This window comes from Anarhichas minor, unplaced genomic scaffold, assembly GCF_050575085.1.
Source record: "Anarhichas minor isolate MPS153535 unplaced genomic scaffold, ASM5057508v1 ptg000027l, whole genome shotgun sequence".
NCBI classification, from domain to species: domain Eukaryota; kingdom Metazoa; phylum Chordata; class Actinopteri; order Perciformes; family Anarhichadidae; genus Anarhichas; species Anarhichas minor.
Window position 1 is genome coordinate 14,914,355 of NW_027466473.1, and position 27,171 is coordinate 14,941,525.

At 43.6% G+C, this 27,171-nt stretch overlaps 2 protein-coding genes across 22 annotated transcripts in view; both read right to left on the minus strand.

The window, feature by feature from the left end:
- Positions 1-1,326: 1,326 nt before the first annotated feature.
- Positions 1,327-19,902, minus strand: LOC142960370 (pecanex-like protein 3). 3 transcript variants are annotated; one of them, XM_076102183.1, is made up of 36 exons: positions 19,664-19,902; positions 18,148-18,637; positions 17,224-17,426; positions 17,034-17,139; positions 16,427-16,466; positions 16,176-16,271; positions 14,131-15,900; positions 13,640-13,769; positions 13,129-13,298; positions 12,829-12,886; positions 12,614-12,725; positions 12,297-12,454; positions 11,932-12,085; positions 11,765-11,797; positions 11,450-11,621; positions 11,129-11,239; positions 10,914-11,005; positions 10,697-10,806; positions 10,487-10,592; positions 10,304-10,396; positions 10,048-10,198; positions 9,356-9,500; positions 8,732-8,909; positions 8,433-8,541; positions 8,196-8,325; positions 8,036-8,094; positions 7,733-7,948; positions 7,220-7,473; positions 6,682-6,912; positions 6,354-6,457; positions 6,116-6,263; positions 5,791-6,021; positions 5,343-5,617; positions 5,098-5,267; positions 4,457-4,863; positions 1,327-4,262 (listed from the first exon to the last, which is right to left on the minus strand). In XM_076102183.1, exons 2-36 carry the CDS (start codon positions 18,298-18,300, stop codon positions 4,110-4,112), a joined length of 6,828 nt encoding a protein of 2,275 aa, XP_075958298.1. In that variant the 5' UTR covers positions 18,301-18,637; positions 19,664-19,902; the 3' UTR covers positions 1,327-4,109. The 3 variants fall into 3 exon arrangements, with proteins under 3 accessions (XP_075958298.1, XP_075958296.1, XP_075958297.1); XM_076102181.1 differs by having other exon boundaries at positions 12,584-12,725; XM_076102182.1 differs by having other exon boundaries at positions 12,584-12,725; positions 19,530-19,669.
- A 5,923-nt stretch (positions 19,903-25,825) lies between these two features.
- The window catches only part of LOC142960000 (neurexin-2-like), an 85,210-nt gene continuing 83,864 nt past the window's right edge, over positions 25,826-27,171 (minus strand). For 16 of the 19 annotated variants that reach the window (XM_076101564.1, XM_076101563.1, XM_076101557.1 and 13 more), the window contains one exon: positions 25,826-26,142. In XM_076101564.1, the coding sequence (XP_075957679.1) occupies positions 25,826-26,142 (317 nt within the window). Of the gene's footprint in view, positions 26,629-26,692; positions 26,706-27,171 lie in introns of all 19 variants that reach the window. The other 3 variants (XM_076101545.1, XM_076101544.1, XM_076101553.1) reach the window with 2 other exon arrangements.

Genomic DNA, 27,171 nt, shown 5'->3' on the forward strand with positions numbered 1-27,171 from the left:
TACTTTATATATATATATATATATATATATATATATATATATATATATATATATATATATATATATATATATATATATATATATATATATATATATATATATATATATATATATATATATATATATATATATATATATATATATATATATATATATATATATATATATATATATATATATATATATATATATATATATATATATATATATATATATATATATATATATATATATATATATATATATATATATATATATATATATATATATATATATATATATATATATATATATATATATATATATATATACTTTTTTTCGAAATACTATACTATGACTTTTTTGGAATGGCTATACAATGACATTTTTCAACATGCTATACGATGACTGTTTTCAACACGCTATATACTATGGACTTTTTCGTGACTATTTCCATATTTTTGAAAAAATGCCCTGAAAAATTGTCATAGTATATCAGCAACTGTGGCTAAGTGGAGAGCAGGGCCGTCCTTCAATCAGAAGATCGGCGGTTCGATCCCCGGCTCCTTTTAATAACGTTATCAAGCCCTAGTCAGTCGGTGGGTTGGACACTGAGTAGGCTTGTCCTATCAGTGACGTCAAATCGAATAGGATTACATACATTTAACAGAATCTCACTATGCATAGTACCGCTTGACAAATATACATATTGAAAATAAGCTACAGAGTTTATTACATTAAATTGATTTATAAACGTAATACTTGGTCTGGTGAAATGGCTACTCTGAGACTAACATCCCACATGAATACAATTGGGCTCAATGGATCCACAAGTCTCACTTTTGTAGACAAACCCAATTGATGGTGTTTAGGGACCCCAGTATGCAGAAATATTCAAATACACTAGTTTTAGAATAGGCCAAAAAAACACATTTATACTGCATGCAAAGAACTGCAAAACTGTATGAGATTGTCGTAAAGTTGGCATGTCTGTGAAAGGGAGACTCGAGGGTACCTACAGAACCCGTTTTAATTCACATATCTTGAGGTCAGAGGTCAAGGGACCCCTCCGGAAATCACCATGCTAGTTTTCCCTCACCAAAATGTTAAGTTCGGGACATTACACTGCCTCCTACCCGACAAACTAGCACCAATGGATGTCTAGTTTCATATAACAGTGGCTTCACTATAGCTTCAAAACTTCAGGAAGCTACAACCTTCCAAAGACAGTTCAGCGATTCAGCAGATCTCAGCACTGTAGTACGAATGCAGGGTTAACATTCTAATTCAGGTTAAAGTCTCGTGATTACTGGTGTAAAAAGTTAAAATGAAAATTACTTACAGCAGTTGAATTGCAAACGATGACACAAAAACCTTTAATTTAAATAGGAGAAAAAAAAAAAATCACATAAAAAACAAAAAGAACTGTACAGAACATTGAACATCCACTTCTTAAATAAAAGACTCCCCTCCCAAAATAACTACAGTAATAAAATGATAACGTGGGATGGTGTATGTGATACATTTTGTGCAAAAGTATTTGATTCTTCCCAAACTGCACATTTCAACTGGAAGAGTGCCTCTCTCCACTCAGCTCTCGCCTCTGATGGGTAAACACAAGAGTCCCTCCCCCAAATCTCAACATAGTGTCTTAAATGTAAAATAACCCTAAATCCAATAATAATAAAATAGATTTGTATTTTAAATATATATTTATGTAAGAAACATGCTGTACAGAATTTAAGAGATTAAGAAATCCCTTTTTATTGACACCCAGATCTGTCCGTTAACTTGTGCTTTCCACACGCCAGCAAAGAAAAGAACATCGCTCCCCGTCGCTTCAGAAGCATAATGACTGAACATCATCAGAAAGTCGAGGGAGTTCCTAATGTGTTTTGAGGGACACTGACGCACCTGCTGCAGCCGCTTCACAGCCGACACCGACTGAAATATCACAGCTGCTAAAAATATTTTTTAAAAAGGTAAAAAAAAGGAAAGAAAAAGCCTTTACACTATGCTAGTGTAACCCTTGTTCAGATGTTGTAAGGAGCTGAAACTGCAAAGACAAAGTGATTCAACAAATATGTGGATTTAACAGCATGCGGAACATGTTGTAACCCGTAGAGGGGCGGGGCATCTTTTGTAACGTCAATGTGACCCGGCCTGTACTCAAATTGCCTCATTATCGTGACACCTTTTTTTTTCCATCCCTTTTGGGTTTCCTCCTTCTGAACAAAAAGTCTTCCTGCAGAAAAAGTCAATTTATTTCCAATCACAGACCCTGAGAGCGCCGAGAGCGCCGGCCTCCTTTCAGGTCTCCTCGAGGGGAACACTGTTCTCTCACCAAATGATCTCTTAGAAGCGATTAATGCTACAGCACAATGTTACGTCAGAATCATTCAAGTACTGCAGACAACATGTGGGGGACCGCGCCACTGGATGTGGGGGGAACATTTGGGGCCGAATTTGGTCGACTGCCGGCTCCCTTTTTGCTTCAACCCTCGATCAAGTGATTTAATTTGCTTTTCAAAGCGGTGGAACAGAGAGTACAGGAGCGGGAAAGAAACCAACTTAGAAGTCATTTCTCAGGAATACTTCCAGTTATACTGTATTACAAAAATAAAAAGACAGCCATTGGTGAGATGATACAAATGTGATGACAAACAAATTGAGGGAGGGGTGGGGGTGGGGGGGTGCAGTTGACAGAAGGCATATTTCCAATCCGATACATCACACCATATTGACGAACGCAGTTAAAGATATCTGTGAGACAATATTAATCAAATAAATATTCCACCTTTGCTTTCAGTATTTGTTAAACTTTGTGTATTTCCAACTAAAACGCTGGATTGGACTGTAGAAACAGCAGCAGTAGTAGTAGTGGGTATATTAGTAGTAGCAGGAGATGCAGAAGCAGTAGTATAGTAACGGGAGGGCCACGCTGCAGGCAAAGAAAACAGAGCTCCCAACACAAAGCAGCCCGGGTCCCTTATAGTGACAAAGTCATGAGCTGAGTGGATCTGATCAGAGAGGGCCTCGTTGATCCCTCATCCAGAGAAAATACACACAGAGGAACTCACCATTCTTCAAGTAAAGTATTCAAATAGAGGACATTCCACTCACCAAAAAAAACAAAGGCTTTAAGTTTCTAACACTCCTAGTTCGTAGGTTTGTGATCAACACAATTTCCAAAGATTGGAATCGCCCCCCCGCTTGATCCTGATCGATGGGCACCAGCTCTGTCCAAAGTCTTCTCCCTCCTCCGTGTTGCTAGTCAGATTCAGGACTTGGTGTCCAGGCCTAAATAGAATGTAAACTAGCGGTTAAAAGCACCACATTTTGGCTGGAACGGAAGGGAGTTTCGTTTTAACCCCTGAAACTTGCTCCAAGACAGAACTGTTGAGTGTTGATGTTGTCAGGCACCTCTGTAGGAAACAGACCAGAGGACAAGGATGACATTCTGGTAGGGTGTGTGTGTGTTTCTTTCTTGTTGAATATGTAGAATGTGCAGAGAAGAAGAAGAAGCAGAGTGTACTGTGTATATCGTCTGTGGGTCCGGTGAGGATGGTAAAATTGGGGGGAAACAAAACAAGGCTTATCACGGTTTCCACGTATCCTTCACTTGCACATACAGCAGTAATGTTTGTTTTTTTAATTGGTTACGAAAAAAAAAAAAAACTGCTGCAGATGTTAAGTAACAGAAAGTTAGAAGCGATTTTCTATCCTCCAGTATAGAAAAACAATCAATCCTCAAGCAAAACATCCCTTATAACTGCACTGGCCTCTCACTACTGCTGTCCGTAGAGACACCGAGTGCCTTTGTCTGAAAACAAAGTCCAGAATGAGTTTATCATCAGGAGCAATGATGAGAGCTGACTTTGGGATTAACAGGTTGTCTGAAATCCTTTTATGATCCGACGTGCATCAGTCCAGCATGCTATCCGATGTCCAACTCCTTTAGCTGACAAGTAGACGAGTATAAAACCAAATCCGTCCACGTAGTGGGCCGTCGAGTTAGTTAAAGGGGGGGATGATGGAACGAGTCTAGAATGAGTCGGGTCGGGCCCGGTCCAACCGTGGTGTGCTTTCACTGCAAAAGCGTGGCACTCTGGGTTTTCCCCAGTGCAGACTCAGCGCAGGTGCTCAAGTAAAGGCAGCTCTGTGGATTCCTCTCGGGGGATGGGGGGGTCCCCTACAGTCAGCAGGGTTGGATCCATCATCTGAGCAGCTCCCAGAGGATCTTGTGTTAGACTGGTCTCATGTCGGGGTGCTGGAGGAGTAGGCTGCGAAGAGAATGTTTTAAAAGTTCATCGAACAAAATCAGCACTTCCACTGAAAAACATGACTAACAAATTGTCAGAAGCATGTTTAGAAGTTATGCGCCTTCTTGTCACATGCCACAAAATAAAAACTTCTATGGGCTGGAAAACTACAGTTACAAATGAGTGAAGAGTAAACCAACCGGCAGCCTTCTCACCTGTGTGCGTATGGTCTGTACTGTTCCTCCGTCCCCCTCCACTGCAGCTGGTCCGTTAAAGCCCTTTCTGCCTGAAAAACTCCACTTGCTGAAGTGGCTCTCGTAGTGTAGTCCGCCACCCTGGCCGAGGCCAGCCCGCTGGCCTGCTCTGTGGCCCGAGTTCTCAAGGAGGCTCGCGGGGCAGAAGCGCTCTGGGCCTGGCAGAGAAGGTGGAGCCAGAGAGCTGCTGAAGGAGAGCTGGGAGCTGGAGAGCTGCTGGCCGAAGAGCCCCTGGATGGAGGATGTCCGCTGTAGGGATGTGAGCAGTCCTGCCTCCATCCTGCCCTCTGATTGGCTGAGCAGAGCTAGTGGGAGAGGTTGGGGGTGGTGAGGCCAGCTCTGGGTTGGACCTACAGGGTTGTCGGTACCTGAAACGCAAGAGAGCGATTTCATTTAGTCAATTTTACAATATTAAAAAGGTCTAAATAACAATTACTCAGCTTGCAATCATCTCAATGTCCAGCTGAACTTATTGACTAGAAGCGACCATTGTTGAACGTTACGACATAAAACAACGAAAGAGAAGAGTTTAACAATCATTAATAACTTTGTTACTATATTGGTGTATAAAAACAGAAGCAGCGGTTGGTTTCACGTCTTACCCATGAAGGGCTGGAGAGTGCTAATGTGTGGCTGTGGAAGGCTGGAGGCGGGTGTACTCTGGGTGGTGTGGACGGCTGGGTTGGTGGAGATGGAGGTGGAGCCGCCTCCGCAGTCAGAGTCCTCGATGTTTCCTCCGCTGTTACAGCCGGCACCACAACCTTTCTGTAACCTGCAGAGAGACGTTTATTACATTGACGATGTTCGTGTGTGTACATTTATAGAACATGAAGTTCAGACCACGTACCTGTCCCAGCTACTGATGAGCCAGGTGTAAATGTTGTGTGGGCTGACAGGTCCTCCCCACACAGAGCGGAGCTGGCTGTGCCCCCCAGCGTACGAGGTGGTGAGGGGGGACACGTAGATGGGGTAGCCGATGGGCTGGTCACACGAGGAGTTGATCATATTCCTTAGGGCCTGTTTGGCATTCTGAATGCTGCCACGCTCTGGGTTACGGTTGCGCAGGAAAACCAGCTCCTGTTGTTGCCCCGCCCACAGCCCGCGCACACACTCTCTGTTCACCTGTAGGGGGCGGCAGAGAGAGACGGCAGTATTGACAAAATAACCCAAATCTGGTCAAGGGTGGGAAAAGCTTTCTGTACATAAAGCAACTGAATTTCATAGAAAAATAAGAATAAATAACCAATAAACCAATACAGCAAGCCACAAACGGTACAAAGAGTACGAGCGGAGACCTTGATGACTCTGAAGCTGAGGAACCTCTTGTTAAGCATGATGATCTTGTACTCGTCGCTGCCGTCGTCCATGATGTGGCGCAATGCCAGCAGTGAAGGCATGTTTGCTAGAATAGCGCTGCGCCAAACGGGGTCCCCCTCATGAGAGATCAACATCTTCTCCTCATTGGCAGTGATGGCGTCATACAGCACCATAGGATCCTCATACTCATCTGGAGATGTGAAGTGGTCCTGAGGAAACGCAGAATACAGGGTTGGTCTCAGTTCAGGGACAAAACTGTCATTATTTTACCCCTGAGGCCGAGTTGTCGTCTTCTCCTTCTACCTGGTGCAACTTGAGGGACATCCGCACTCCTGGTGCCACGACTCGGTTCAGCAGGTCCATATCTGCAAACACCCATTCATCCCTGGGAGACGTGATCCGAAAGTCTCCCTTGAAGAGTGCGTGGAGGCCATAGAGAAACGGCTCCAAGCTGTCAAACAAAGATAAACAACAACTCTTGCATGTTGGGTAGTGACAGGTGGTGTTAGCCACAGTGAGAGACGGGGTCGTACGGCCTTACCTTGCAGACATGCTGTGGGAGGCCGTGCCCAGAGCTCGTCTGCCCAGGATACACAGCCCAAAACAGAGGTTGACAAGCGGAGAATCTCTTTCACAAGTCACCGGCTACAACACAATTGAGAAGTTAAAATAAATGATCAAATATTGTACATTTTTGTTCCACAAATACTACTCAGCTTGTGTCAGGATTTTTACTTAAAAGTTTATGTGCATGCAAAAAGCTGAAAATGGTGTGAGCCGAGAAAACAAAATGCATAATTTAGAAACGGTTCTAAGTGAGAGCCCTGAGCTATGTGGGATTCTAGAGTAAGTGCTGTAGAGAGTCTGACCGTTTGACGCCGGCTGTTGCAATACTGAATCCAGTCCAGGTAAACCATGCAGAATGAGGAGGAGGTAATGCCAGAGGCCCTGTGGTCATAGTCCTCATCGATGTTCAGGTTGAAGGTGGGGTCACTGTCTACGTAGTTGGAGCCGAGACAAGGCCGTAGAGCCTCCTGAATGGTCTCGTTAGTCAGCCACTCATCCATCTTAGAGGATCGACTCACATAGTAGATGATGCTCTGTTTGAGGGAATGAACGCATGACCAAAATACCCAATAATAAACATTTTAGCATTGAGGCTACCGGCTACAATTTCAGTTATCATTTCAACAGTCGGACTGCAGGAAAGGCAAGTGTGTGCACACTTCACATTGCTATTGGATCTTCAAAATTAAAAATGAATTGTTCAGTACTACAGTGATACTAGGAAATGATTACAGCAATGGGACATTTCAACAGATATCTGTAGACCAAGTGTAGACATGTCACGCGTTAGCAAGAAGCATGATAGAAGAAAACAAAGAAGTCTGTTGATCAACGGCTCACCTTGACATAATAAGTGATGAGGATCTTACGCAGGTCGAATACTTGCAGCATGGAGGCTGCGTTGTTGTCGCTGATACTGTAGCCCTCTAGCACGTACTTGGTGGCGGCCACCTCCCAAGCCAGCCAGCGCTGTCCAAAGGCAGCATTGAAGGACAACATGTGGGGGAGGTGACCAGGTTCACAGCAGCAGCAGCCCTCATCCTCCTCCACCCCCTCTGTGATGGCCTCTACCTCCCTCTGCTGACAGTAGGTACCTGGACATGAAGTGAAGCAGATGAGGATCAGCTGCACAGCATACACCAGTATTTCACATTAATTACCTCAACTGTGGGGGAAGCATGGACTATATAAATACTATTGACTGGGCCACCAGAGCCTGATCTCTGGAAATAAACGCTATCCTTGAGAGCACTTGACAGATATCCTGCTCAAACAGCACGTAAACAACTCAAACTGAGCTCGCTCCGTAAGCCACAAACATCGTCAGCCCCCCCATCATCCCTCACTGCTGACCTCTGAACTCGAGACCCCTCAGCTGGAAGGTGACCAGGCCGTTGCCAATCTCGACTATGTGCACCAGAGCGTTGAGGTAGTCCGAGGCGAGGATGAAGCAGTCGCCTGTGGTGTAGTTGCCCCAGCGGCCAAGCAGCAGGTCTCCACACAGGCTGTGTTGCAGAGAGCGCGTCAGGTGCTCGTAGAAAATAGAGTTCAGATTGTTGTCATCGGCACCTTTAAGGAAAACAAACAGACCATCACCATAAGAACAGATTAAAAATAAACGAGTCAGATAGAGATAATGAGAGTGTTGTGGCAAACCTGGGTTGCGGTCTAACTGGGTGGCAAGTCTGGTGTTGGAATGATCGACACGCTTGGTGCTGCAAATATGACAAAGTAGCATTAGAATGAAATGCTTTATATTTAGACTTAATGAAATGTAATCTCACACTTGCAGTTTTTTTTTTTTTTAACAACATACTTGTAGTCTCTCTCCCAGAACTTGACAGGTCTGGTGTACGACGTGACAAACACTGCACTGCCAAGGACGGGATTGAGAGGGGTAGAAAAGATGGCAGAGAAGATGGCCTGAACAAAAAGCACAGCCGAGTCTGAAGTGACACGAGTTAGGGATATCTCTATTGTATTAGATTGTGTTATACAGTAAAAGGACACTACATAATTAAATGAAGATAAAATCAAAGAAGCTGAAGGATACGGGGAACAGCAAAGGGTTGAGCGAAGGCATGGAAGGCAGAGCCCCAGGTGATCTGCCAGGGGGCAATGTAAGTCAACACAAAGCGCAGCTTGTACAGCAGGTCCCACATCTGAGAAGTCAAAAGGACAAAGACAATTAAAAACACATGGACAACTGTATTCATAACACTACACAGGCACTATGTGGTCTTTAAACCAGAGAGGGCGGTGAAATTCTGCTTTTTTTTAGAATAGAATAAAGTGTCATCTAATAATATCTGTGCTAAGAATTGTGAGGGGACGGGGTGTTCGCATCCGTACCTTGCTGAAGAGAATGGACATGAAGTAGTAGTCGATTAGGAAGGTCTCCGAGAAGTGTGGATAGTCGAACTGGAAGAAGAGCGTGGTGAAGCACAGTGTGACGTACTGCTGCGACTGCGCACAGAAAGATGAACGCAGCAACTTCATGCCTGCTATTGAGATGAACAGGGCTCGGCTGCTGGAGGGGTCAAGAAACAGACGGAGAGAGAAAGGAAATCAGAGACACACATCGACGTAAACGACTAAAACGATCGAGTAAGGATTTAAATGAGATCGATAAACACAGATTTAAGCGGTGGCCTGAATGTGCTAAAGTTTAAAGTTTCAACACTGAACTTTCTTATCTGCTCAGTCCTGGTTCTCCCATATTCACCGTTACATAGACTACTATACAGACTGCCTGGTCGACAAGATGAAGAGGGGAAACTAATGGGAGGATATAATATATGTATCTTGTGCTGCTGAGAACCATCTGCAGGGAGAAATACACCTGGGGGGCTGGTTCAGCGTGTCTATTCATTTTATGTGCTGCGGATCCAACACACACGGCTCATGCCCCCAGGGAGTGGAGGGTGAAGATGAAGAACAGCATCATGTACGGAGACAGAATCAGGAGAGGCTTACTAGATGTCCAGATCTTTGTGGTTCTGGCCCACAGTTCGAGCTTCCGTCGTCAGGGAGTTAAGCACCACAGCCGGGTAGATGAAATATTTCTCCACGCACTGAAGCCACGCGTACAGCTTCTCAAACCACATCAACTGAGCAGCATCTGGGGCAAACAAACAGAAAAACCATCGTACACACTTGTTGAGGAACTCCACGGTCCAAACACTAGCTTTTCCCCCTTTGAGCTTTGCACAGCTGTGAAATAAATCTGGCAGAAGATGTTTATACACCGAGTAATGTAGCCGTACTATTCCTGACATCCCTCGCATTTCAAATACTAGAACACCTTGAGATTAAATAGACTAAATCAAGGTCTTTCAGTTTTAATTCAGCCACTTGAGCACTATTGATGTTGTTGAGTGTTGATTTGTTGAGTAGTACATAATAATTACAGTCTGGGGCTGTTGCACACTTTGAAGCTCCCTTAAAGACATTTGAGGTTAGGTGTCTTTCTGAAGAACACTTCGTCTAGATATCCGACTGCTTTTCATTTACTCCATGCAGCTTTTTTTTCCAGCAGCGACACTTTTAATGTTCCAGTTGTTCATATTAGGTATTGGTAGGTTTTCTTCTCATACTTTTACGTTACTTCCCCGTGCTTCTTTCTGCGTATGTGAATGTAGATTAAAAAAAAGAAATCAGACACTCACCTCGGACCTCGAACTGACTGTACTCTCTAGAGCGGAGCACAGGGTGAGCCAGGCAGAACCACGGCAGCTGCTTGCGGAGTTGAGGCAGGAGATAGTGTGTAATGAAGCCCACGACTCCGGCCAGGATGTACAAGACGAAGCTGAGAGCAGGCTGCGGATCAAATGGGAAATTAGCAGGAAAAATTGGTGGACATCTATTTTAGTGAATTGAGAAATGTGCTGTAAGAACAGGGTCAGAAGCCCGGCTCCAACTAACTTGAAGAGCGATGAAGACTGTGCTGGCACTGATGGCGAAGGTAATCACAGCCATGAGGGGACACATGACGAGGTCTGAATGAAGAATCTCCTTCTGCAGAAAGCAGTGAGGAGGCACAAGACTGTAAAGAGACTTGACAACGTGAAACTAAAAGTGAAACTGTTAGTGAGCGCTGATCTTTACCACAGAGTTACGCAGCTTCTCAGGAAGAGGGTCCTTGATCTCCACAGGGGGTTCTTCTGGTGTTCGGTTCTCCAACTCGGGGAATAATTTAGACTTGACCAGTGACCTGGTGGAAAAGGTAACAACATTATTTTTTTTTTTTTTTTTTTTTTAAAGGAACCGTGAGCAGTAACATCAAAGTTTACACAGTCTGAAACGCAAAGTACTGACCACAGGATGGTGGGGTCACTGCTTTGGCGGCTGAGGTGGTAGGATAAGGCCAGGAGGAGGCCAGAAAACACAGAGAACAGTACTGGCACATGGGCATCCCCCCAAGGTGCCTAATGTGAGGAAATAAAACATGGAATTAGGGATTGTCCACATCAATTCCTACTCTGATCAGAATCTGAGAAACGGGTACAAAAAGATGCATCTCGGTTCCACTTACGTTGATCGCACCGAGGCAAAATCCATACAGCAGAGCAGCCACCAACACGCTGCGTATGAGGCTGAACAGAGACGAGAGGGGGCTGGTTGTGGCTGAGGAAAGAGACACAGAGAGACGATCAGAACTAAAGACATCTGATCTGGTCGTAAGATGCTATAACGTCTCTCTCTCTCTCTCTTCTACACATCATCCCGTCTGTGTTGACATGTTCTTACCAGTTCCACCGAAAATGTGCATGTCGATCTGCTCCAGCAGACACATCACAAAAGTGTTGACCTGAGGTAGCAACCCAAACAGGAAAATGACCGGGAAACACAAGGCAAACACTGTTGGGACAAAAAAGGGAAGAAAAAAGGTTAAAAAGCTAATCTATCAATTATGTGAAACTTTAAGTGTCTGCAGTATAAATGGGATGTCTTGGTGGGACATTTATTTATTTTCATGGCTATTCTCTTAGTAAAATACCACTCCAATATCAAATACAGACATTATCAAAGTGTGGTGACCTGCACATCAAGTACAATACAAAAACTAACCGATGAGCATGTCCCTGACACAGAGCAGGAAATGTGCAGAGAAGAAGGTGACACCATAGAGGGAGAAGGGTTGCAGGCTGCCAGAGCGCCCTGATAGGTCAAAGATCCAGATCATCACACAGCACAGGCAGAAGTAGACCGGTCGACTGTACACAATGATCCAGTTATGGCCCTGTTTATCACCAGACAAGAGACGAGCCACAATTACACACAACAACAACAACAACAACAACAACAACAACAAGGTAACGTGTGTTTAAGTTTGTGCTTTAAGTATATTGTAGCATGTTAAAAAAAGGTGTAACCAGGACTCACATGCATGGGAGACGCTGCATCTGGTTGTACACTCTGAAACAAAGAGGCAGGGATATTAAGTCACTGAAAGGTGGAGACATCACACACAAGTAACGTTGTATCATGTATTAAAAACACTTCGTATATAGTATAACAACAAATAACTAAGATGAGATGAGGTATGGTACCTTCAGTAAAGAGTACTGGCAGCTGGCAATGACCAGGCAGAACTGGAAGACCCAGATGTCCCTGAAAAAGTCCTGGAGCAGCAGCAGGAACCCCAGGAAGGCCACCAGACTGGCCAGCACCACAGCAAACACGTTCTCACCCACGCGGCGGTTCCTGGTAACAGCAGAGAAATCAATATTTGGACAAACTAATAACCACGGTTTGATCCCACTATTTCACCGCTTTCTATAAATAAATAGAAATCACAGTAGTTGGAAAAGATAATTAACATGAAATGATTAACTACTGGCCATGTAATACACAACTTGATTAAAATAAGCTCAAGAGTTCTCTCTCTCCTCTACTGCACAACGATTCGGCGCACCTGTCCAGTAACGCCAGCAGAGCCAGTCGATCATATCGAACCCTCAGCCACTTTCCAGGCAGCACCCAAAAGCGATAGTACTGTTTGGGTTTGGCTTTCTCCTCGATCATCAGAGTGTTTTCCTGGGACTCTTGGAGAGACTCGTGATCCAGATCAAACTAGAGATGAGGTGAGACATTCGTGATTCAGAAGAAGAAGAGACCTGAGATAGCTTCCTTTCAGGTAGAGAGAGAGTCCTGACTTATTTACATGACATTCTACCAGATCAAACATCAAAGACTGCTAACCTCAGGCATTTCCAGAGGCACCCTGCGCACCTGCATGCCCTGTAAAACCACAGGTCTTGGCTGCAGCATGGACAGCACTGGTGCCCCTTCCTGGACCTCGGTGGAGGTGAAGCTCGAGGACTGGGACTGTCTCTCCCTTTCCCTGCAAGTGTGAAATATTATGGCAATAAGTGAAGTTTCTAGTCATGACTTTCTAACAGCAAATAAACTGATAGTTGGAAAAAAGGGCAAAAACCAGAACTTACTGAACTGGGTCCTCATAACCACCTCCGCCAGGTCCAAATGTGTAGGACCTCTTCGCTCCTGTTTAACGACAGACAGAAAACTGAAACGGAAAACTTTCAACAGGGAATAATCTGGACTCGCTGTTCCCCTCTGTGCCGAGTTGTCAAGCTAAGCTAATGGTTTCCTGCTGTAGCGTTATATTTAAAAAGGACAGACATGAGGGTGGTATCAATCTTTCCTTTAAACTCTGCTGCAACATGAAACCAAAGAAGCACATTTCCCAAAAATGTTGAACTGCTCCTTTAAAGCCACTGCCTCACCACTCTCGTCGAAGAAATAGTGCACCGCCCCCTCTGACGTGTCGTCAAAGGTGGAGGCCTCGTGGATGCCACTGCGGGGCAGCAGAAGAGAGGAGGCGAACTGTAAGGCTGAGGGAAGCGTGCGGGTCCGTGAGTGAGAGGAGGTCCGAGCCCGTTGGAGGTCCTGAAGGCTGCGGGAACAAAAAACACGAGTTGAAGAACAACGTCTAACATTTGCTATAACACGTAATCGTAGCAGTGCTACGCCTAAAAGAGGCTGGCACGTCCCCTCAGTGGAAGTTTTTAAATCATACCTTATTATTCATTACTCAAAAACTGACTGAGAATATACATTTCATGGTAAATCCCCAGAAATATTTCCCCTAAATTGAATTAAGTTGACCAATTCTTACTTCCATTAACTGTAAACTTGTCAATAGCTTTGACTACTGCAGAGAGATTGGGTCAAATAAAGGCACAGATAAGGCAAAGTATCAGATACAAGCCTTTCAGGTCAGCTGAATTGACTAACCTGGGAGGGGAGCCCATGGTGGACGGGGGAGGTGTAGGGTTGCTCCCAGCGTTGTGTCTCCTGCGGATGGCCTGGGTCCTCTTAACACTGCTTACCGAGTCGTGTTTGCCTCCATCCTCTGGAGCCATGGCTGTAAGAGGGGTTATCGGTTACATCAATGCAACGGTTTGAATTACAGTGCCGATGTACGGGGTACAATCTAACAATTGCCCATTTCTGGATTTGACTTTTGCCATTGTAGCATTTGCGTTTAGAAAGCAGACTAGATAATAATAATAATAATAATAATAATAATAATAATGAAAGAGATTGCTAAAACGCATTCCAAACGGGCAAACGCAATGAAAGGACACACCCCTCTACAGTGCTTTAAGCAGCAATACCGGGAGACAAGCAATAGGCATATTCTGAATGTGCACACGCACACACACACACACACGCGCACACACACACTAGTAAAACTAAAACACACAGTGTGGACACCAGCTCACCTCCTCCCACAGCTCCCTCTTCAACCAGCTCCTCTGCCCTCCAGCCCATCTGGTTGCCGGTCCAAGAGCCTCCAAGAGAATCCAGCCGATGATGATGATGATGATGATGATGATGATGATGAGTTCCCGGGAAGCCGTCGGTATGGATGGTGCGGGCCTCCAGATCAGACTTGGAGATGGTGAGGGTGCGGGGTGCAGGGGTGGAAGTGGAGGGCATCGTGAGCAGAGTGGAGGGCAAATCCGCTGTGTTGCTCTGGCCTCCGCCTGCCTCGTCCATACTCAGCACTCTTGCGTGAGTCTTGGCACTAGCGGTGCTAGAAGAGCGCTGAGCAGCACGAGAATGTGAGGGACCAGCAGTTTCAGGTAAATCCCCTTCCCTTGGAGTGGGCAGTTGTGCAGCGGGGGGGAGCGGGGATGCGATGCCAGTGTTAGCGAGCTCCGGGGAGTAGCAGGAGGTAGAGGAACTTGAGTCGTCATCGTCGTCATCTGAACTGTATCGGCGCTGAGAGCCGAGACTGGAGCCGGCGCTCATGTCGCTGCCGTCGTCGTCATCGTCGTCGTCGCTGGAATCCTCAAACAAACTTTCACTGTAGGCCTTGGCGCCCAGTCGGCTGCGCACTGGGATGTAATCTCTGTGTTGTCTGTGATTGTGGTGACGCCTGTAAGAGCCACAGTCAAAACTACTGCTTCCTGCTCCAGCTCGCCGCCGTGGAGCTTTCCTTCGGCCCGGCCTGTGCCCCACACTACTGCCGCTGGCCCGCAGCAGCTTTAAGTCTTTAGGGCGCACGACCTGCTGGGCTTGCAGAGCAGGCTGGTCAGACAGTAAAAAGGGGGTAGAGGATATGGGCAAAGCAGGCTCGGAACACACTAGACCCAGGGCCAGCCCTGAGGGCACTGAATTGGCCTGCCGAGGTGGGGGTAGAGGTGGAACCGAGACATTTCTGTCTAGTTCACAAATCTCTGAGCGGCCACTACTCGAAGGGGAAGAGTTCTGGAGAGGACGGGGCTGTGCGATATCACAGGGTACAGGGGACAAATCCTCCCCTTCAACAAGTGTCCTGTCTAGCCCCTGGCTGAGGGAGAATTCTTTGGAAGGGGAGCGGAGTAGCACACTATCTGACAGGTTGTCAGTATCACTGCCCTCTCCTACTGGATCCTCTGAGGGCTTCGGGATGTTACAACCTATTGCTGGTGCTGAGGCAGAAGCCTGTCCGTGTGCAGGCCCGGGCTGGCTGAATGAAGGACTTTCCAGCTGAGTGGAATCCGTTTTTTCACTGCGGTAACTGCTCACCGTGCTTAGAGTCTCACGGTCTGTGGTGGCTCCACCTGCACTGAAACAGCTGTCCGTGGATCCGGCAGCCAGTGCTACCCCACTGCGGCTGCCTGGGTGCTCAGTCCCAGGTGCAAACGCCACAGGGTCAAGGCCCAAACCCAGTAGATTTTCACTCAGCTCCTCACTTAAGCTACTCTTTATAAGGGGGCTAAGGGGAGTGTCCCCCAGGCTCTCAGATTCAGCAGAGGGGCCAAGGGGAGAGTAAGCCCCCAAGCCATTGTCCTCAGGACTCTGTGGAGACAGTTGTTCTGGTAACTCCTCCAATTCCTGCAACTGTTCTCTCTCGCCTCCATCTTCTTGACTGGAGGGTGAAGGGGGGATGGACAAGCAGACTCCAGGTTCTCCAAAACCAGCTGACATTCCAGATACTCCCATAAGACCTGGGAAATCTCCTCCCAGAGCAGCAACAATGCAGGACTGAACCACACTGGGAGCCCCTGTACAGTAAAACAAGTCAACATAAGATTAAAATGCCCAAAAAACAGATTAAAATGCACTTTGGGAAGCTATAACCCATAGCTTCTAGTCTTTTATTATAAATCACTCAGTCGGATGGACAGTATTAAGAGCCATGCCTCCACTGGAATGTACACAGTATTGGTATTCTCATAGCCTGGTCTCCTGAGCACGACTCGTTCCCATGCTGGCAGGATTAGACAGTGTTCAGTGTGTCTGATGTTTGTTTATGGTCACGGAATAGTAGCAGACTTACGAATGGTGTCCTGGGACCTCTGGCGTAGGATCTCTCGGTGAGCTAACGTAACAATCACATTATTGCTTCCTTGTTCCCTCATTAGCTCTTTGATATCTGAGGTAAAAAGGTAAGACGTCACTCAAACACAGTGCATATTCAACACAGGCTAAACTCACAGTGATCTGGAGCTTAAATGAAATACTGTAAAGGCAGTAAGACTGAAGATTATAGATTACATATATACCACTGTTTAAAATATTAAAACTTACCGTGAGTGCCTCCTGTATCCTCCAGCTGGGGTAAAAACTCCTGAACAAGGACAATGAAAAAAAAAAACACTTTCGTTAAACCGATACTTCAAAAGTTTCGTAATACTCTGCCGTTAAAAACAATACCAACACTTTAATAAGAGCCATTTTAATGAGTTGCATCAATGTGTGACAGCGGCACTCCACTTCCACTTCATATGTACGATACAAATAATTGCTCTTTCACACTATTCCACTGTTCTGTCATCCATTCTTCCTTTACTTTCCCAGGTGTTTTAGGTGTTTGCTGTTGTATTGTTTCAGTATGATACTTAAGGCAGGTATTGTAACAAAGACATATTTTTGGTATCATGAAAACACTAGTTAGTGCATTTAAATAGTTAACCCATATTAATATAAATCAATAATCAATGACAACATCGGATCTAATGAAAACATTTGCCCAGCAGATTGGAAGGAGAGCTACATTTTTTTTCTAAATGAATGTTTGAGGCAAAGTTGATGTAGGAAGTTATAAATCACCTGTTTTCTAACAAAAAGAATTGGAGAAAAGATGGAGGGAGAAAAATGAAGACTGCATAAAACTGTAGAATATGATAATCCTCACCGACACCTGGTTCAATCCAAACAGAGAGTGCTGGGAGCTACAGCGCACCGGAGGTGTTGAGTTGACCTTCCGAAACACAGTCATCTCCACACCAACATGACTATCCCTGTGAAGACATTACACATAAGGATGTCACCGCATTGACATGTCATGACTATTATCCAAAACCGGTCAGAACACCTCGACTTACCTATGCTGATTCCCATCTCCTGAACCTTCATCTCCGTCTTCCGTCTTTGGGGCTTCGGCTGTGAGTGAGGCATGCTTCTTCTCTACAATCTCCCCGAGATCGAACATAGTGTGAAGCCGGTAGTTTACCACCTTAATGGCTGTGAAAAAGACTGCCACCACAGCAGAGTACACGCCTGCAACCACCAAGCTAGGAGGAAGAGCCTGAGAGGGTGTGAAGAAGAGAGCAACTGAGACTAAATACAACGAGACAATGCAGTTCCAGTTATTTAATAATGGATGGCAAACTGTAAATCAGAAAAGACACAGTGCTATGTAATAACGAAAGCCAATTCCCATTGCTTTTGTCAACTAGGAAGCTTATAGACAACTGTACTATAAATAATGTCTTACCAAAGAGGCATTCACGACATCTAGAACTATTATGACCCAACTCACATATTATTGTTTTGCATGAGCACCGTTTAAGAACTACAACGGATGTTTAAAATGTTAATTTTGATGCATCGTCTTTTATTTTTAATTCTAGTGACTGATGAATTGTTTTGAAGCTGTCCGGTTGTCTGACTACTTGTGCTGTTGCCCTGCTGAACTCCTAGGTCCTGCTGCCACCCAGATTTCATCATGAAGTTGGGGGCTGAATATTAACACAGCTCATACAAATGATGGTAACAAAAGCAATATGAAGACTATTCAAATTCCCTTTAAATGCCACCTCACATTGCAAATCTTGCAGTATTGGAATAGGTCTAAATTGTGATTGTTTGTGTACAGTTTGCATTGTTAGAGAACTAAATAAGAGGTAATGCTATGTTTCAAACATGTATTGGGGAAAAATTGTTTCTAAGAATGTGTGCCTGAATTTAGTGGCTCCTTCATATTTTGGGATAAACTTGAAATCAACCTGCTGTGAAAACGTTCTTACCATGTACAGCAGAAAGGGGAAGGCCAGGAGAAATATCCAAAGGTAGAGGTGGAAGCAGTTGGAGAATGTGCTCTGATGTGGGTCCACGTACCAGCCTCCCGTGAGTGAAGCCCACACGCCCTGCCGCAATATCTGAAGCGCTTGGGAACCCATCGCCACCTTCCAAGTTCCACTACGAGCTGAAACGCTTCCCTCCGAGGCTGTAGCTCAAAAAACTGTGCAGCAGTTCCAGCCACAGTATCGTATGTCTACGATGGCACTTCCATTGGGGATGGCAGGTTAACCAAGACCGTTTCATCAAGGACAACAGTTCTGTGTCTTGGATATGTTGACTTCAGTTGAGGTGAAGAGCCCTTGCATATTCTTGTGCCACTATGTGCTCTCTCCCTGCACCGAGGTTGCCACACTCGAGCCTAATCCTTGTTGGGTAATCAGGAGAGTGACTTTTTGGCACAATGGTAACCCACTGAATGTAAGAAAAAACGTTCATCTGAAAGAAAGATCAAAAGTGGTTTGTTTCTCATAGGTAGCCTTCATTTCTAACAGGTTTGTTTTACTTTAAGTAACGTTACTTTCTTGAATTCCACATGATTATTCATCATATATAGTTTCCTTGTGATTTCCAGTTGATCTTGAATTAATTTAGCAACACAACACAAGATAAATGAGACTATATTTGTGTTGAGTCGACTGTGAAACGTGCTCATTTATCATTCATAACTTCTACCTTTAATCACAGTGATAATCATTTGACCAGCTTCTGCGGTAGAGTTAACTGACGACTACAAGCCTTATATTGACACATGCTAACGTTACAATGACTAAAATCAAACGAGTGGTAAGTGTGTCAATAGATGTCTTTTAAACAAAAATGACACAACATAACGTTAGCTGCTGTATCCATCATATTTAAAACAGGATGACAGAGCTTAAAACGCCCTATTCTCATGTCCAGGCCAATGCTAGATTAAGTTTTCTGATTGACATTAGCAAGCTAGCAGACACTTTAGCCTAGCTTAATCTCCATTTATGATCGGCAAAAATACGACCTGATCGGCTTCAATCACCTCTTTCAATACAAACACATAACTGACAGCAGCGGTACACTAACGGTTACAGAAAACTGGCTGACAAACGCCATCAGAGTGTTTGACGCTAGTTACCGGCTAATGCTAGGCCGGATATATATATATAGCATTTCAACCAGAGTAACGTCTCTATCGTTAGCTGGGTAACGATACATGTTACCCAAGTTAGCATAACGGCTGATCGCTGAGTGCACGTTAGTTGCTCGTCATTAGCTAATGTTAGCTTCGTATAATAACGTTGATTGGTGCTCACAGTGAAATGTCTTCCAACATTCGGATCGCAGCAAAGCTTACACTTAGCATTAGTTGTCCTGCTTTGCCTCATATCCTTCTTCCGCATCCAGTCCGAGCAAAATCTTAGAGCTTTCCTTCTCAGGATGCTAGCAAGCAAAAAGGCAATCGCCTGTCCCAAAAAAACTGTAGCTTACTTTTTGTTGGCGTTGGCTAACTTATCGTTGTAGTCTGAAAGCCCCCCATCGTCTTTGGCATTAAACGTTGACAGACGTGCAGCGGGAGTGGAGATCTTCTCTCATGGTGAACGACAGCTGTTCGTTGGTATAAACGGTGCCTATTTTAAAATGTTTCAAGAAGCTAGCTAACTGGGTAGCTAGCGCTAGCTAACAACTAGTTGACACACACGCACAGACGTACGCATGCACGCACGCACAGAGAGCGATCAAGTGAGGGAGAGAGAGAGAGATGGCTCTGATTGGCCGTATGCCCTGACGTCATGGGGACGGTATTATTATCTTTTTTCTTTTCAAAATATCATAAGCATATTGTCATTTTGGTGATACATGTTTCATTTATATTTTTTATAAAAATGCTACTTAAATAACATCAGAGACTGTAAAGCTATTGAATAAAAAAAAAATTTGAAATAAATAAATAGTGCACCTGAATATATATATATATATATATATATATATATATATATATATATATATATATATATATATATATACAGTGCCTTGCATAAGTATTCACCCCCCTTGGATGTTTTCCCCTTTTGTTGCTTTTATACATGAAATCATGGTCAATATAATTCGGCTTTTTTGTCAAGAATTTGCAAAAAAAAGCTTCTTTCATGTCAATGTGAAAACAGATTTTTACAAACTAATGTCAATTAATTAAAAATATATAAGGTAAAGTAAATGATTGCATAAGTATTCACCCCCTTTAAAGTGACTGACCTAATTCAACAGAAGTCCAGCTAGTTGATGCCAGCAGTGTCACAAGTAGTGAAATGAGATCACCTGAGTGCAGTTGATGTGTGTCAAGTGATTGTAGTATAAAAACACGTGTGTCTGGGACGTCCAGTCTCTGGTTCATCAGTATTCCTGCTACAATTGCAACATGAAGACAAAATAACACTCCAAGCAACTCAGAGAAAAGGTCATTGAAAAGTACAAGTCAGGAGATGGCGACAAAAATATTTCCAACTCACTGGACATCCCACAGAGTTCAGTTCAGTCCATCATTAAGAAATGGAAGGAGTATGGCACTTGTTTAAATCTCCTAGAGCTGGCCGTCCTCACAAACTGAGTGATCGGGCAAGAAGAGGACTGATGAGGGAGGCCACCAAGACACCTACGACCACTCTGAAGGAGTTCAAAGCTTCAGTGACTCAGATGGGAGAGACTGTACATACAGCAACTGTTGGCCGGGTTCTTCACCAGTCGAAGCTGTATGGGAGAGAAAGACACTGTAGAAAGAATTTGCCCAAAGGCATGTGGGAGACTCCAAGGTCAATTGGAAGAAGGTTCTTTGGTCTGATGAGACAAAAAGTGAGCTTTTTGGCCATCAGACTAGACGCTATGTTTGGTGAACACCAAACACTGCACATCACCACAAACACACCATCTCCACCGTGAAGCATGGTGGTGGCAGCATCATGCTCTGGGGATGCTTCTCAGCAGCAGGCCCTGGAAGGCTTGTAAAGGTAGAGGGGAACATGAATGCAGAAAAATATCGCCAAGTCCTGGAGGATAATCTGACTCAGTCTCCAAGAGAACTACGACTTGGGAGAAGATTTATTCTCCAGCAAGACAACGACCCCAAGCATACAGCAAAAGCTCCACAGAAATGGTTCAAAGACCACAAGGTGAATGTTCTGGAGTGGCCAAGTCAAAGTCCAGACCTCAATCCAATCCAGAATTTGTGGCTGGACTTGAAAAGAGCTGTTCACGCCCGATCCCTGAGCAACCTGACAGAGCTTGAGCTGATTTGAAGAAGAATAGAGAAAAATCTTAGTGTCCAGATGTGCCAGCCTGAGTGAGACACATCCATACACACTCAGTGCTGTGATTGCAGCCAAAGGTGCATTTACTAAATACTGACCTGAAGGGGGTGAATACTTATGCAATCATTTACTTTAACTTAAATATTTTTTATTAATTTACATTATTTTGTAAAAATCTGTTTTCAATTTGATATTAAAGAGTTTTCTTTTGCAAATTCTTGTCAAAAAAGCCAAATTATATTGACCATTATTTCATGTATAAAAGCAACAAAAGGATGAAACATCCAAGGGGGGTGAATACTTATGCAAGGCACTGTATATCGATGGTGTCGAGCACCAGCAGGGGCTGTTTTTATGAAGGTGTGTGATCCTGACCTGTGTGAGGTATCGTTCGGCAACAATGATCACTGATTTATCTTAATTGCAAGAAAAATAGCCCAAAAGGTAAATTTTGTTTATAGAAACAGCTTCAGTCTCTTGAGTTTTATGTTTCCCTTCAACTGAAGAGATAGTGGCCTCACACGAACCCCATCACCTTTACCATCTTGGGCCAGTCTTCTGTTTGGTTTGACAGTTTTACATGGGGAAGGAATAATAATGCAATCAGAGAATTAGTTACATTCCACCACTGCCGCATTTTTTTGCTTGGACCCAACAATGTAATTTATAACAACCTTGAATCTAAATTATATTCTACAAATAGCGATGTTTAACAGTTCATAAGCTCAGAAAAACTATAGGGCAAATACTCACACCTGGCTTGGATGTTAGGGGAACAGAGGTATAGGTCAGAGTGGATGCAACATACCGGTTGTCATCTGGGCTTCTCTAGTCACAGCTGTTTTGTTGAATTAGGCTTGTGACATCTCAGCAATGCTCTGTAGTGGCTTATCGTGTCCTGCAACCACTCCCCTTGATACCCATTGTCAGCACAGATCAGACTAGACCTGCACTGACACCACACCTCACTTAGCCCACAGGATTGTTCCCCATCAGTCTCAGTCCAAATAGGCTAATGGGACAGCTGACCCTGCTGGCTTGAAATACAATCCCTCTAAATTCCTGTCTTTAGTGATAAACCTCATCTGCTCTCACAGAATAAATGATGGCTGCTTTAGTGGGGGCAACTAGAGCCTATACATCACATCACTCTGGTGTTTAGTGATGTGGACCTCTGAGTTAACCCTTTTCTCCATCTTACAGTTCCTTGAGTTCTCAGCAGGGGGTAGTCAAACAACACAAAACATGCTACTCCTGACAAGCATACTGATTTTCATTTATATCCAAGAGATGGTTGAGGATGTTAAGCAGAATGCTGATCTTTTTTTTTTACTGGAAATAACCAGCAAGTAGGGACACAAAGCAATCCAGAGGACAGGGCTAATGAAATTACGGTAATACCTTTGGATAATTAGATATTCTGCCTTGATTTGCGTATTGTGCATATAACACAATTTATGCTGGAAAGCATACATATGCATATTATAGTTTAATATTTACTGGACAAAAAGCAATTATGAAAAACGGATTCATGTGATACAGACAAAATGCTGTAAACGTCAATAGTGGTATGGTATGTCACTCTGTGACTAACAATGTTCAATATGGTAGTTACAATATCTTTCTCTACATATAAAAGGAGTTCTCCAGAAATTTAGCATTGCATTTTAGGAAAGTGCAGAGACCGATGGAAAAGAAAGAATGAATAAAATCAATGCAACAGAGGCCGATATATGCTGACTTTCTAGTCCCCTAATATAGGTCAAGCTCCCACAAAACTGGCTCCATCACCGCCCGACATTTAGAGTTTTTTTCTCTTTGTCTGGCAGACCAGCACATCTTTTTACTACAAGTAACTATACACCACTGTTAAAAATGTACTCAAACTATGTCACTTTCAACAAAGGCCATGAGCTGACCCTATCACACTTTGCTGTGAATCATTAGTGGCCCTTACCGGGATTCAAATGGCTTAATATTTAGGGTATTTCAAGCAGCCTGTCCAAATCAGCCTCAGTCAAATATTATTTTTTAATTGGAGACCTGATCTAGACAGCAGCAGGTGTAAGGTGCAGCGGTAACAATTAAACATTTTATTTTATAATAAATACTGGACATTCAGGCATCACTAACACACCAGAACTACGCAGCGCCCGAGGGAGGATGAGAGAGAGAAGAGAGAGAGAGAGTGGATGATGATGAAACTGAAGTGTAAGACACATTTTTAAAACACATCATGACCTGCAATGTGATGTAAAATGCATTTTGTTTCATGTTAAACGTGTTAACTTGTCTTGTTAGCAAAGTGTGACCCCTATAAAATTGCTTAATTTATAATTCATTGTTTATTTTATCCTAATAGATTCACAACTCCAAAAGCTTAATCACGAGTAGACAGATAAGTACATAACATTCATTTTAAAAAATGGTGGCCGTATACCGTTATTTATACCACAACTGTACCTGAAATCCTAATTCATGTCAGTCACTCTGAATCCCCTTCACCTTTCAATTCATTTTTGTCTGTGTTCAATAATGAAGGGCAAATAAAGTGCATTTTCTTTGTGAATCTAAAAAAAAAGCAACACACAACACAGGTGTGTACAAAGTATATAATCAAGTGTATTTTCATCTTTATCCACGTTCTGTACATATATTAATAAGATCCATTTCACATGAACACTATACAATAGCAATGAGTGAGGAATGGAATATTTTCTGAACGCTGAGCAGCTCTTGTTGAATGGCACTTTCATAAAAAATAACAGGAAATCACAGAGCATGAATAAGTAAATGTAGACATAATTCAACAGAGAAAATGGCTTTATATTATCAGATCCATTGAGTAACAGATTCAGCACATAAAAAAATGCACAATGCAACAAAAAAAACCATTTGTTTTTTTCCATCCTTGTGTTTTCTCTGCATAATCTGAACCGTAAATAATGCAAAAACAAAAGGTATTTGCGGCTATCTGAGGAAAGTGTGCTTTTTGTCTGGATTTAAGTAAAAGGCAATCTAAAAATGTAACGTGTCAAGAGGAGTGGTAACAAGATACATCAAATATCAGAGAAATATCAATACGATTCACAAACCTTCAATTATTCATCTCATAGGATAGTCTTTTAGTAACTGATAGAAAAAAACAATACATGTTTGGCTGCTTTACAAGGTATATCTATGTCTCAAAGACACATTTTCTGTGTGCTTTTTAAATGATCCCATAACAGTTTTGAGAAAGGAGGAGATCAAGAGTGATCCAGCCTCTGGTGAGGGAGGTTGCTCCAACAAGATAAACCTCAAAACGAGGTTTCCCCCCAAAGTCTTGTGAAGTTCGGGCGGCAGCAATTTTGATGTCATTGCACTATCGTGCGTGTGTGTGTGTGTGTGTGTGTGGGGGGGGAGAGCATCTCGCACGTTCATTTTCTTCACACCTGCTCCCCTGCGTACACAATGCTTTTTCAATCTGCTAACCTCTATATGTACATTTACAAGCAATGTTTACAGAGAAATACCTTCACTGGTGTAGACTGACTTGTTCACAATTGTCCCTATTTAGAATACTGGCAGGGAAAACTGACTGTGATATCTCACATAAATAATGTTTCTGATCCATCATACTATAAGGTTCACTGCCCAGACTATATTAAGTGATTCAATATTCCCTTTAGAATGCTGTCTTTTTCTCCCGGAGAGCTAAATATCATGCTTCCTTTATGATACTGCACTAGAAACATAATACCATCTCTTGTGGACAGAGGAAGAGTCACTGGGGAGTTTTAAAACTATTTATTTATTTCTTTTATTTCGAGTGTAGTCAGACTTACTGCAGTGCTCTCTGCTCATCTAACATAACAATTCAATAACTGGCCTGTTCTGCTTCATATATCATAATGGGGACATTGAGACTTGAGATAGAGTATTACAAAGAAGTACAAAGAAAACATTTAGGCAAATCTGTCCGGATGTTCTCAGCACGCCCTTCACTGTACCATGCTATATACAAAGCCAAAGTGGGTATGCCTCTGCCTCGCTCGTTGAAGACATACAAATGATACACTAACAAAGAATTGGTGAATGCAGACTGAGTGCACATTGTGACCCAGATAATTAGTCAGATCATGTCTTGTATATGAGGATTTTTTTCACTAATAGGAGCTGGGCAACCTTGACTTTTGAGAAAAAATGCAATTGTCGAAAGCAAGCATTGCTTTGTGCAGTTGTTTCTTGTGGCCTGTGAAATTTCTCTGATGGTCGACCCAACAAAATCGGGGAGCGAAACGAAAGCATCCTCTCTCATCCTCTCTCATCCTCTTGTCTCAGTCCACACTTCTGTCATTATCCCTTCTCAGACGTAATATTCTTTGTCTTTGTTCTTTTTGCCCTTTGTGATTGCCTTAGCCACAGAGGCCGTTGCTGTGCTTTTGTCTTTGACTACTGCTCCGTTGCCCTCCACAGTGGAATTGTTGGCAAAATTGTGGCTCTGGTCTGTCTGGTAGGAGCCCTCGTCCCGGTTGCGGTACTTGTACATAGCATAGAGGAGGATAAGAATGCAGAGAGCAGCAGCAGCCACAATACCAACCACCATCCCCGTGGTGCTACTGGACTCCCTGATCACCTCCACGGCACCGGGTTGGCTCTTTTCATCAGAGGCTGTGGGGTTGGCTGTGGGCACATGGGGAAAATTGGGGGGGTAAGTTAGTCCTGGTGTGTTTCGGGAGGAAGGAGGAGCAGGAGGCAGAAGCACCTGGTCACGGGTGTTCATTTTGCCTGCGGGGATGTGGAGCTGGTCAGGGTTGGTGGTGGGAACATAAGGAGGTATGGGACGGGGTTTCTGGGCTCCACCCTCACCAGCAGTGGGAGGTGGAGGAAGGACTGTCCTGTCAGTGACCATTGGGGATTTATTATTGTAAAAGTCTTCGTCATCTGATTCCGTCATTTCCCCAGAGCCAAAGGCCGAGACCTCCACAGGGTCACCACAGTCCTCCTGGTCCGGGGGGCAGGAAGGGTGAGGAGGGAGTATCAAGGACTCTTTGGTGGTTTCAAGTGGGGATAGGAGGGTTGGGGGAGGAGGGATGACAGGGTAACGGGTGGCGATGGATGGGGGCTCAAGGGAATCCACTGTTATAATAGGCAACACTAATTCACCTCCTAGAAAGGAAACAGAAAAGGTAGGGGATCCTAAATTAGAACAGCATTAACATTTTAATTCTGGCAGCAAAGTTGCGCTCATTAAAAAAGAGGCAAAATCTGATCATTATGTAGAATATTACTGAGGAATTAAACAAATATTAGCTGGCTTATCAGTGATATTATTCATAGTGATCACACATATTACGCTGACTTCTATAATTTAGATTATTTACAACATTTGGCACATGAAGAGAAAAACTAATTAAAACCACCATTCTTGAATGACGTATGCAGTTCTCGATTCTTATAAGGAGTCAGTGTGTGGCTGTGCAGATTGAGAATGTGTAATATTGTGAAAAAATAATACAATACAGCAAGAACATTAAAGAGCTCACATGTAGACACAAACATACAAGATGACCCATGAAAGGCGGCAGCTGCATGAAGAGCATATTATAAACAGAGCAATTAACAAGCAAAAGAACAGCAAATTAATTCGCCATGCTGCTGTATACACATCTGTAGGCAGGGGTTAAGGGGTGACAAGAGAAATCACAGACA

What these genes read in the sequence shown, in the direction of transcription:
- LOC142960370 (XM_076102181.1), bottom strand. Translation starts at nt 18,300, where the DNA reads ATGGGTTCCCAAGCGCTTCAGATATTGCGGCAGGGCGTGTGGGCTTCA. An exon ending in TCATCACTTATTATGTCAAG is followed by an intron (nt 6,913 to 7,219) that starts GTGAGCCGTTGA and finishes TCCCTCAAACAG; the next exon opens with AGCATCATCTACTATGTGAG. An exon ending in CACTCTCCAGCCCTTCATGG is followed by an intron (nt 4,864 to 5,097) that starts GTAAGACGTGAA and finishes CTTGCGTTTCAG; the next exon opens with GTACCGACAACCCTGTAGGT.